Source organism: Bactrocera neohumeralis, chromosome 5, assembly GCF_024586455.1.
Source record: "Bactrocera neohumeralis isolate Rockhampton chromosome 5, APGP_CSIRO_Bneo_wtdbg2-racon-allhic-juicebox.fasta_v2, whole genome shotgun sequence".
Taxonomy (NCBI): Eukaryota; Metazoa; Arthropoda; class Insecta; order Diptera; family Tephritidae; genus Bactrocera; species Bactrocera neohumeralis.
The window spans coordinates 9,870,100-9,882,243 of record NC_065922.1 but is presented as its reverse complement, the minus strand read 5'-3'; the positions used below and the strand labels follow the sequence as shown (position 1 = coordinate 9,882,243).

The window sequence follows — 12,144 nt, the reverse complement described above, 5'->3', positions numbered from 1 at the left end:
ACACGCCACAATCTGACTTTACATGTGAATATACAGGGTGTTGCAACACCTGTGTATATATTATTAGTTAAAGATAAAAATTAAAAAAAAAAATTAGAAGAAAAAAATTTGAAAAAAAATTAAAAAAAAAATTTGAAAAAAAATTGAAAAAAAGTTTCAAAAATTTTTTAAATTTGAAAAACAAAATTTTGAAAGCAAAAACTGTTTAACAATTATTTTAGCAAGAAATAAGAATTTCGTATGAATAATAAAATATTTATTGTTAACATATTTTTTAATGCAAATGTATTGAAAATGCACGACCCTGTATCATATCATATCTGTATATGCAGTTACTTGTGCCCTTAAATAGACATACGTGACATCCTCCCTCCCATTAACTTGGTGATTTGTCATTTGGTGCTTTCATACTTCACACAACCACTCTATATTGTACTATCGCAAAGTCATTAAGTCACAAGCTCCATGATTTTTTCCTCACATGCAGCGGTCTAATCCAATTACTGCAGTGATGAATAACTTTTCACTGACAACATTTGCTCTTATGCACTTATAACGGTAAATGTAAACAATAACATTTTGTAAAAGAAAATAAGTGTCTGATGCCTCATTAGAGAGGTTGATGCTGTCAGTGGTTCTCAAACTTTTGAAAATATGAAAATAAATTTTTTCTTTTAATAAAAAATAATTTTGTGGTTAAAAGCACCGAAAACATGCCGTTATATAAAATATTAATAATTTTCTCATATCATCAGTATCAAAATAATTCTCCACTTGATTGCTGAATTTTAAACTATATATATTTCCAACCAATTTTGAATGCATTTCTATATAATGTCACCCTCAAGCCTTATTAAGGGTATGAATATGGCTTTTCAACAGCCATTTCCCCCAGAAGTGTCGCAAATGTTGGTTCAGAAAACAGACTTTTCTTACGAGGCCAGTTTGATAAGTCAAAGCTTGAAATTTGTTTTTTTTTTGAATGCACTTAGTTTGACGACTTCTTCTTCTTCTTTTTGAATGGCGTAGACACCGCTTGCGCGCTTATAGCCGAGTTTACAGTAACGCGACAGTCGTTCTTCTTTTTCGCTGCTTGGCACGTGGTCTTTCCAGCGGAATGGAGGCCTTCCTCCTCCTCTGCTTCTTCCGGCGGGTACTATGTCGAATACTTTCAGAGCTGGAGTGTTTCGTCCATGCGGACGACACGTTCTAGACAGCGTAGCCGCTGTCTCTTAATTTGCTGAAGTACGTCAATGTCGTCGTATATCTCATACAGCTCATCGTTCCATCGAATGTGATATTCGCCGTGGCCAAAGGACTATAAATCTTTCGCAGAACCTTTTTTTCGAAAATTCATAACGTCGACTCATCAGTTGCTGTTATCGTCCATGCCTTTGCACCATATAGTAGGACGGGAATAATGAGTGACTTATAGAGTTTGGTTTTTGTTCGTCGAGAAAGGACTTTACTTCTCAATTGCCTACTTAGTCCGAAGTAGCACGTGTTGGCAAGAGTTATCCTGCGTTGGATTTCCAGACTGACATTGTTGGTGGTGTTTACACTGGTTCCCAAATATACGAAACTACATATCTACAACTTCAAAGTTATGACTGTCAACAGTGACGTGAGTGCCAAGTCACGAGTGCGACAACTGTTTGTTTGATAACAGGAGATATTTCGTCTTGCCCTCGTTCACTGCCAGACCCATCTACTTTGCTTCCTTTCCAGTCCGGAGAAAGCAGAACTAACGGCGCGGTTGTTGAGCAGCAGCTGTACACTGTTATAAAAGATTGTGTCTTCTCAAATCAGCTCTGCAACGAATTATCTCTCCAGTTGAAGAAGTCGTATGATAGGGAGTCGCGTTGTCTGAAACCTCGTTTGGTATCGAACGGCTCGGTATTGTTTGTTTATTGGTATTTGGCGCATGGTGGATATCTGGTCAGTTATTGATTGTCCGGGCCTAAAACAACACTGTAAGGTCCAATCAGATATATTTTGGAGACTTTTGTCTCTGAAGTTCTTCAGACAAATACATTGTGAAGGTTCAGATCGCCGTCGAAAATCAAAAATAGCCACCTTAAAATATTTGATTTAAAAACGTTATATGAAGAATTTTTGAATCACATCCAACCAAAATTCGTAATCCAAAGACCCTTTTGCCAACTCTATTAAGCCAAATCTTTTCCATTTATCGAAAAAGGCAGTATGCCTAAACATACGTATAAATTTGTTCTTCTTCTCTAGACCTTTTTAGCTCAATATTTCATCACTAATGTAACCTCATTGATTAGTGAACGCTAATTTTTCCAAAACATTCCTATCATCCCTCGTATTTATTTGTGTATTTTAACTTCAATCATCTATTCGTCCCGTCAACTTCGGCTTTAGCCTTTAAATTGCAAAATAATGTTCAAATCCATATGTTATCCGATTGTAAATATTACGAAAACAAGAGCAATAAAGCGCTTGGCAGCCACCCGGCGTCGGTAAACATCTTGCAAAAGATCAAAATTGTGTTTGCTCAGCCGTGGTAAGCCCGAAGGGTGCGTTCGGCGGCTTTGGTATGTGTAAATGTGTGCCGCCGAGTATTTACTTGAGTGTTTGTGAAAAGCTTTTGAAATGCTTACGCCCAGCGGAGGGTGAATTTCACACGCAATGTAGCGCAGAGGCATAAGCTTACACTCAATGCGTGCTCTTAAGCGTCAAGGGGCTGTTAGAGTGTTTAACCTGTTAAGGAAAATGACGTAAGGTATCACTTTTATTTATGAGAAGACGTGATTTTTAAAGAGGCGCTCTTTTGATATAATCTAAAGCGAGAGTTATAGAAATAGAGATGAAGAGGATTTGATTGGGTTACCATCTAGGAGAGCGTTTGATAAAAAAATACATTGGTTCGTGAGGTCGTGACGTTTGGTTTATGACGTTGCGTTACGGAATCTTGGATCTATCTACCTATTTTTCAGACCACAATTCAGCCATGTCTGACTGCCCGCCTATACGCAAACTAGTCCATTCATTCCACGCGTCCATTTCCGCCCAATAGCGTCGATATTAAACCACTAAAGGATAAAACTGCCATACAATAATGGAAAGTCCTTTTATGAAAAACTATTTCACTTAACGAGGTCTCCAGCTCCGTCCAACGGAGTGGAGGTCTTCCTATTCCTCTGCTTCCCCCGGCGGGTACACCGTTAAATACTCTCAGAGCTGGAGTGTTTTCGTCCATACGTACGGCATGACTAGCCAGCGTAGACAGCGGCTTGATTCTCTGAACTATGTCACTATCGTAGTTCATCATTCCATCGCCGGTATTCGCTGTTGCCAATTAGCTACCATAAGTCTTCATTATTCTTTTCATTGGGGTTGTTTTTTACGTGGCGGGTCCTAAACCCAGCGCAAAAACCTGGGGAGGGATGTTTCACCTTCTCACTTTATCTCGCCTTCGGATTTTTTCGACTCTCTGTATTACAAAGAGCATATTAATTATTCAGATGCTAGACTATCTCGTGTAGGGTGCTCAAGTTGTTTACGCTTTCAACAGATACCTTAGCGTCACTATCGATGACTACTTCGAGCATTTCGACTGGTAATTGGCAAATGACACGCGTGATGTTTTGCTACAAGGCCTGTATCGAAGCGGGAATGTAGGCATAGACTTTAGACTTTACACATGCCTACAACGGGCTGATATCACACGATCTTGATGGCCAATGGATCGGCCCAAAATGTGAAAGTATCTGCTCACTGAAGTGTTCTCTCAATAAATCTATTGATTGATGCGATGTGGCGCCGTCTTGTTGAAGCCAAATCACGAGCTTCGATTTCAGGCATCAAAGAGTTTTTAAAAAGTCGTTTTTAGTCGTCTCTGCCACCTTTTTAGTAATTAATAATGTAGTTCTATTTTTTATTTATAATGCTACGGTATGCTGCTCGTTGGAGTACCGTCTTCTGACCACCTTTTATGTATGTTGATTCAGTTTCTGGGAGTTCAAATTGTCATTAGTGATACTCCTACGACCGCAAACAAACAAGACCGTTTCTGTGACCTACCCTAATTAGAAAGCCTTTTATACTTATATACCATATATATGTATATGTTTGCTTTCAATCATCGAGGTTTGTAAATCGAATTTGCGCAGACGATATTGGCAAAGTGATAAAATTTCAATTAGGCGGCGTCCATTCAACACCCATGATTAGTAAAGTGCATAGGTGTGTGGATATTTAAACGCCCTTTCAACACTTTCGATTTTTATAGGTATTTCCAAAGCGTCTCGAAATACCTTCACCGTACAAAATACATACCTATAGGTATATAAATACATACATATATGCATATTGTGTAAACATGGTAAATATGCGCATGTCAAATTAATGCTTTGTGGCACACGCTCTAAATTGACCTAGAATGAAGTTGGGCATCGAGTTACCCACAGATACAAACACACACCTTTTGCTGAAATGAGGCAAACAAATTTTGCGAAATGGATATCCAATAAAAATGCTATAGTACTTTTAGGTATGTGAAAGACATAAATGTAAACAAGTCGTAAATAATATTACTATATTTGCTCTATATATGTACATATATACCTCTATATATAGAAATACATATATACATATATTGTAGCTGTGCACCTTGTATTTTCAAGAAGGGGTACACTGAACACACTTTGCCACATTCTGATACTTTGTGTTAGTTCACTGAATGAATGTTGTTTACCTTTATGTTCGAACTAAAATTTCGACATATGTAAATACATCAAGCCATACAAGAATTTACATACATACCCTGTCGGAAATTGAACTAGCACAAAATTGTCTCAGCTTTGGTAGATTGGAGTTCAACCAACTTAAGGGAAGTTAAAGCAAAAGTAAGTATCCAAGCAATTATTTGTTTAAAGCTGGTTAATATTAGCCAGACCAATATCGGACTTCAAATCAAAGGCCTCCAATGTGGGTTGATATCAATTATTACTGGTTTTTTAACGGGTTTCATGGTTTTGTTATTAATGTGATATATTTTTAACCATCACATTAGATTTTGGAAAACATATGAACACCCTGTAACGTAATTATAGCTGGTAGTTAAGAGGCGAAAATGCGACCCTTGAAATTCTTCTTCTTTATTGGCATAGACACCGCTCGGTTAAAGCCGAGCTTACAACAGCGCGACAGTCGTTCTTTTTTTCGCAATTTGGTGCCTACTGGTGATTCCATGTGTAGCCAGGTCCTTCTCCACATGGTCTTTCCAACGGAGTGGAGGTCTTCCTCTTCGTCTGCTTTCGCCGGCGGGTACTATGGCGAATAGTCTTAGAGCTGAAGTGTTTTCGTCCATTCGAACGACATGACCTCGCCAGCGTAGCCGCTGTCTCTTAATTCGTTGCATTATGTCAATGTACCATAGCAGGACGGGATTATGAGTGACTTGTAGAGTTTGGTCTTCATCGAGAGAGGGCTTGGTTCATCGAGAGAGGGCTTTGCTTCTCAATTGCCTACTCAGTCCAAAGTTGGCAAGAGTTATTCAGCGTTGGATTCAAGGCTGATGTTGTTGTTATTAATGTTGGTTCCAAGATAGACGAAATTATCTACGACGTCGAAGTTATGACTGTCAACAGTGAGGTGGGAGCCTAGTTGCTAGTGCGACGACTGTTTGTTTGATGACAGGAGATATTTCGTCTTGCTCTCGACATTTGAAATTAGTGTTTCTAAAGTTTTTGAGCGTTTTTTCCTGCAAACCCTGTTTATATTATATTCATGTCTCTATTTTCGTTTGCTTCCAAAAGGGTTGGCAAAATATTGGCTTTCAAATATGTTCGCTCGCTAAAAATCGACATAAAATATTATTGGCAATAGACACGTAACTCGAGAGAGTATGTGCCTCTACTCTACTTTACAGCTTGTTGACATATTGATGAACCGTTTTGCGCTGTTGTTGTAGCTACGACAACATTTTATGGCTTGTGCATTGGACTTCAAAACGTCAGCCCTAATTTTATGACAGAAATTAATAATAGTTAAGGTAACTTTTGCTTTTCTACCTTGTGTTATGGTTTTCCTCTTCTTCATTTTCTACTTTTACATGTTTCGAACACGAACTTTCGGAATTAATGGGTATTCGTGTAGAAGCTCATGAGCGCCGACTGAAAGGGTGGTTAAATATAGCAGAATATATTTTATGTGAATGCATGTATAAATATTACAATATGTATGTGTATCTAAAAGTTGCAATTTTGTGCTCGTAAAATTTAACTTTGCTTTCTTCAGCTACACTGACAAAAATCAGTATGTAATACTTTTTAAAAATTTTTTTTTTCTACATTTTTTATTAAATTTTTGTTTTTCAATATCGGTATGTTACATTTTTTTCAACATTTTTTTTTAATTTAAAATTTTTTTTTAAATTTAAAAAAGTTTTTTTTTTTTTTTTTTTTTTTTTTTTATTTTGTTTTTTTTTTTTTTTAGCTAATTTTTTTTCAATCAATTAGCTTAAAGATACTTCCCTATTTTTATGAAATTTTTTTTTACTGAATTTTGTAATAAAAAAAAAAAAAATTTTAATTTAAATTTTTGTAATAAAATCTGCCAGAAAAAAATTTAAAAAATAGGTTTAATGCTAATTTAATAAATGAAATCATTTTTCATAAAAATTAATAAAAAACTTAAAACATTTCTTTCGTATTAGGCAACTCAGTACTGATTGAAAACAACCAAACTCTCTAGCCGCCTCTTTACGTGCCCTGCTAACCCCACACATCTGACATCCTTCTTTCTTTGATCCAACCCCGACTAAACATTACATTTCCTGTGCCTACCATTGGATGACATCGATGAGAACTTATCTAAGACTTACCATCCTAATGGAGATTAGGTATCCGTTACAACAACAGCAACGTCAAAACTATTCATAAACGAAATTTGAGTTATATGTCGGGCAGTGGCTCTTTTAAGTATCTGGATCTTAAAAAAATCTTAAAATTAGTCTTATTTATAAATTATGATTTGCAATAGGCCTGTTACCAAAAAATCGATAATCTTATATGACCAATCAGAGCTGATTGTAAACTGATACGAGAATCCATAATTAATAAAAAAAAATAAATTAATCGACAAAACATTACTTTCTGCAACAAATTTCTTTTAGTGTATCTCATCGCATAAATACTTATTGTCATGTTTTCTTTCTATTTCAGGTCAAAACAATAGGAAACGAAAAGTTTGAGGTATTTTCGAAGTTTTGAATATATTAAACTCGAACCAAGGTTGCATAGCCAAGTGGAAGAGCACAACTACTACCTAACAGGAACACACACGTATCCACTAACAAATAAATAAATTACAAAAAAACACAGAAAACCACAAACACATACATATATAAATACACCTGTCCTCATCACAATCATGTCAGCGCGAAGTCATCCACAAATGGCACCACCGCCACCACCCCCCAAACCAAACAAATCCGGCGCCATATATGACAGCCATGCAGCCAATGGCAATGGCACATACGCCGCGAATGGCAACGGCAATGGCAGCGCTGGTGGCAGTCGCAGCGGCAGCATATCCTCGTTGACAGACAATCAGGGCAGCCTGCAGCGCCACAGTCAGAACGTCAATGGCCGTAGTACGTGTCACACGCCACCGCGCACAGATCGTGAACAGGTCGTAATGACGCCAAAAGGTAAAACCGCTAACAGCACCGTTATACTGATCGAACGCAAGCTTGTCGATGAGATAAACGAGCGCGTTCATGTCGCTGGCGGCGATCACACAGGCATTATCATAAATAAGGACACCGTGAGTGGACAGAAGAGCGAATTGTTGCCGGCACAATTATCGTTGGAGTTTCGTGTATTCTTGGTGAGCGCCAATACCGGCAAACATTCGCAGGAATCACGTACGCTGCGCTTCTGGTTCCGTCAGTGGTTGCGCAGCGACGAGAAACAGGCACAGATTGCGCAGGATTTCTTCAAAGAGTTGGTTAGTCCGAAGGATTTTCCCAGAGGTGAGTGAGGAGAAGTGTGTATTAAAGTGTATATGACAAAAGAAGAGAGAGGGAGCTCAATACAACTTTTTTGATTGTAGACATGAAGTGTGTCTTCGTTTTTTTTTTTTTGAGATTTTTGTTTTTTCGATATTTCACAGATTATGTGGGCTTCATTAAAAAGATCATGAAGTTGCTGCAACGTGGTTACGATGAGATACAGTCTTTAGAAATCGAATTGCGTATTTTGGAGGAAACTGCAGAGCCGCCATCACGACCACGTAAGTATTCACTCAGCAAACTAAAGAAAAATTTTATTTTTATTTATAAAAACTGTTCTTTTTTATACCCAATGTTGAAACTGAGCTTTCAAGGTGATTCCTGAAGTTTAGTTTTCGTTTTAATAGGAAAAATCTGTGATATTGAGGTAATTCTTTTTGATGTTTGACGAACTCGATAACCAAAAATGTTCGCGCAAGATAATGAAGGCTGCCAGACTTAACAAGGCAGTAGTACTAAACTTTTTTCCGTATATCTACAATAGTTTTCAAAGAAACTCAAGACAGTAAGGAACCTTACGTATTTAGCATCAATGGAAGCATCACATTTCGCAGATATAGACCATCCATATATCCAGAACTTCGAACAAAATTAACCTAAAAAGACTTACTAATATAATGTCGTCGCATCAAAGTGCACTTTAGACCCCAAAGACATAGCCAAGGATTAACAAGTTGTTAGTAAGAAAATTTTAGAACTATTTTTTCACTTTAGGTTAATCTGGTAGGCCAATAAGCCACGCATAGACTAGTTTGTTCCTTTGCGATACCAGATGGAGTTAATTTGCTAGGCCCAAGAGGAGTAGTCATCTCAGGCATCCTAAGGGACGCGAATTTTAATAGACTCTGCGGTCTCACTATCGATACCTCCTCCGGTGTATCAAACCGTGGGCACCCCAGATGCTTACAACGAAGTCTAGCCAATGCGGTACTCGTACAAGTGCACAAGAGATGCTCCATTGTTTCCCTGATGCCCTGCTCTAGACATGTCCTGCAGTCTTTACGATCTGTCAGCCCCATCCTGCGGTCGTGCGTCGCCAGCAGATAGTGACCAGTTAGTTTTTCACATTAACAAGCCTTAAAAATTGACCTTGGGTATAAAAAATTGCAGTTAATTTTTTGATATTTTTTTCACTCAAACTTTCCTACTTTTCAAACTGAAATTGATTTATTCCACTCTTCAACTGCTGCGGCGCGTTTGGTGGGTGCGACGCATCACTCCACCCACCACAACACTAACCTCGCACAAGCTAAAGAAATGAACTTGTCAAAAGTAAATAAACACACACACACACACTTGTCAAAAGGAAATACACACACACTTGCACATCTACTTTAATTCTCTGAATTTATCTAGCTTAATTTGTCATATTAAAATGTTTCGTCTCTCTTTCTACTTCTCTTTCTCCTACATCCTTATTATATTTACAACAATGGTGTTGGCAACGCATACACCCCCATGCACACACATATGTATGTATGCATGTGTGTGCGCCTATATGCATACATTTACTCTGCTCTACTGCTCTGCAATTTCTTCCCTTTCACTCATGCGCAACGGTACATCGTCGAATTTGATGTTTCGAATTTGCGAATTTGGCATGCACGGCGGCATGTGGTTGTAGCGCGCGACGGTTACATTATTTACTGTTATGGTGATTGCAATCGCAAATTCGAGGAGGCACTACAGGCGCAGCGCAAAACAGGTGATGGCGATGACTTAATGAAAGCCATTTGGCTGGATATCTATAACGAGCAACTAACCACACGACGCAAATGATTGATTAGCGCGCATCCCGAAACGCATTACATACATACCCACATATATATATGTATGTTATATATATGTTGCATTCTAACACACATACATAACTTTAGTTGTAAGTGTTTGTTTAGCTGTGTGTTGTTGGTCCACCACCTCCTTGGCGGCACCTGGGAAAGCAAACGAGGAAATAACAATAACAAATCACAAATTTTTTCGTTTAACCATAACAACCGTGCTGAGCGCTGCTTAATAACCAAAAACTAAAGAAATAAATAAGGCGGTAGCTTTACAAAAACAACACAACGCAATTGTAAACAAATGAAATTCTGCGAATTGCTAAAATAACTGTTGTTGCATCATAATGTTAATCTGATAATCGTGGTACTCGTGATACTCGTTGGCTGACTTGCATATATTTATTTATATGTATATTGTGTTAAAGCCAGAGTTGCGCAGTTTTCTATGAACATACATACATATCGTCACCTAAAATGCAAAATAACGTAACATCAAAAAAACTCGAAATTGAGTTTTTTATAAAATAAAATTTTCAGCTTCCGCTGTCATATATAACCAATTGATAACTAATATATAACCAATATATAAGTAATACATAACCAATATATAACCAACATATAACCATTTTATAACCAAAACTAAAATTTTGTTTAAATTTGAGTGGTTTCTATTATAATATATCGATTTTTCTTCGCCTGTAAAATTATAAAAACTGGTGTTACGTTATTTTGCATTTTAGTGACGATATAGTACATACATACATATATATTTATGTATATGCAATATGTACTTCATGCATTTATACATACATATAAATAATTTTATTTTTTTTATTACTCGCCGCCGCTGATTTTATCATATTTCTTTCATCAATCTTGTATCTACATTTTTTGTGTTTTTTCTGTTGTTTTGTTAATTTTTTATTTTGTTTATCGTTCGGCACTTTGTTTATAGTGTTTTATATGTTTCTGTTTTTTTATTTTTTTTTTTAATTTTTGTACTATAAATCCAACCTTGCTTTGCTGACGTTTGCATGATTTTGTTGTGATTTTCGATTTCGTTGATTTCGCTGATTTTTCTTAGTTTTTGTTGTTGTTCATCTTGGGAATCAGCTACTCGTGCCATTCGTCATCATTTCTGCTAGAATTACTAAGTGTATAAAGTAAGCTGTTAAAAAAATAAATAAATAAAGTAATTTTAATAAAGTATTACATAATGTCTGGAAAAATATTTGGAGTGGATTATGTTTGCTTATCATAAACTTATAATGAGTAACATAGAACGATGAACTGGGCAAACGGTAGAGATATTACTAGAACTTATATATAATATACTATACACTCAAAATGTTGCAGTGGGTTTCTTTCCAATTCTATTGAGCAATTGCGCCATTGAAGTATTATCCGATGTAGCACTGCCGACTTGTTTCAGGGTTATCTTTATCACCTCAACCCTTCGCAAATTACGGCCATTAAAACCATTTTATATATGTAGTTCCTTTGATATTAATTAAATGATATTTTTGCTCATCAAACAAAATCAATGCCCTTTTTTTGCTGTGCCTTCGTCTCTCGAGCGTTTATGGGATTTCAAATGGGCTTTCTGCCACTGTCAAACAAACGTATAATCAAATTATACTCCTAGAAATTGTGCTTGGGTCAGCGATTAAAGTGACTATTTGCCCCCTTCCTTTCCAATTTCGTTTGGCATTTCAATTTCAATCAATTGAAGTTCTCAGAACTTTTATAGTTAACTCTATCGGTTAGTAAATGTAAATTTTACAGGATCCGAAGTGTAACCAATTAAAAAAGCCATACATTCGGTTTGGAAAACTAATTTTTATTTATTTTAAACTACAAAATGTGTGAAAATAATCATAAATTTAGGACCAATTCACTTTTGCTCAATATGACCACTTTTTGCCTTAACTATGGCCTTGAGACGGTCAAAAAACGAATCGCAAGCTGCCCGAATGTGACTTGCTGGTATTTTGGCCCACTTACGGTCAATGGCTTCCTTTGGCATTTCGAGACTGGTGTATTTTTTACTTCGGGCCCTGCTCTCCAAATTGGCCTAGAGATAATAATCCATTGGATTCGCATCTGGTGAATTCGAGAGCCATTGTGTGGTCGTAATGAAGTTCGGAACGTTGTTTTTCAGCCATTCTTGGTACACTCGCACTTTGTGAGACGTTGCTGAGTCTTGTTGAAACGTCCATGGTTTGGGACCGAAATGTTTGTTTGCCCACGGCTTCAAAGCAGCCTCCAGAACACTTTCCCGATAATATGTCGCATTTATAATACTTTGACGCCAGGCTC

At 37.0% G+C, this 12,144-nt stretch overlaps 1 protein-coding gene across 9 annotated transcripts in view; it reads left to right on the top strand.

Moving 5' to 3' along the window:
* LOC126759061 (uncharacterized) overlaps positions 1-12,144 on the top strand; it is a 58,665-nt gene that overhangs the window by 38,420 nt on the left and 8,101 nt on the right. For 7 of the 9 annotated variants that reach the window (XM_050473648.1, XM_050473647.1, XM_050473645.1 and 4 more), the window contains 3 exons: positions 7,194-8,005; positions 8,146-8,265; positions 9,669-9,749. In XM_050473648.1, the coding sequence (XP_050329605.1) occupies positions 7,402-8,005; positions 8,146-8,265; positions 9,669-9,749 (805 nt within the window). In that variant the 5' untranslated portion in view covers positions 7,194-7,401. The remainder of the gene's footprint in view (positions 1-7,193; positions 8,006-8,145; positions 8,266-9,668; positions 9,750-12,144) is intronic. The other 2 variants (XM_050473650.1, XM_050473651.1) reach the window with 1 other exon arrangement.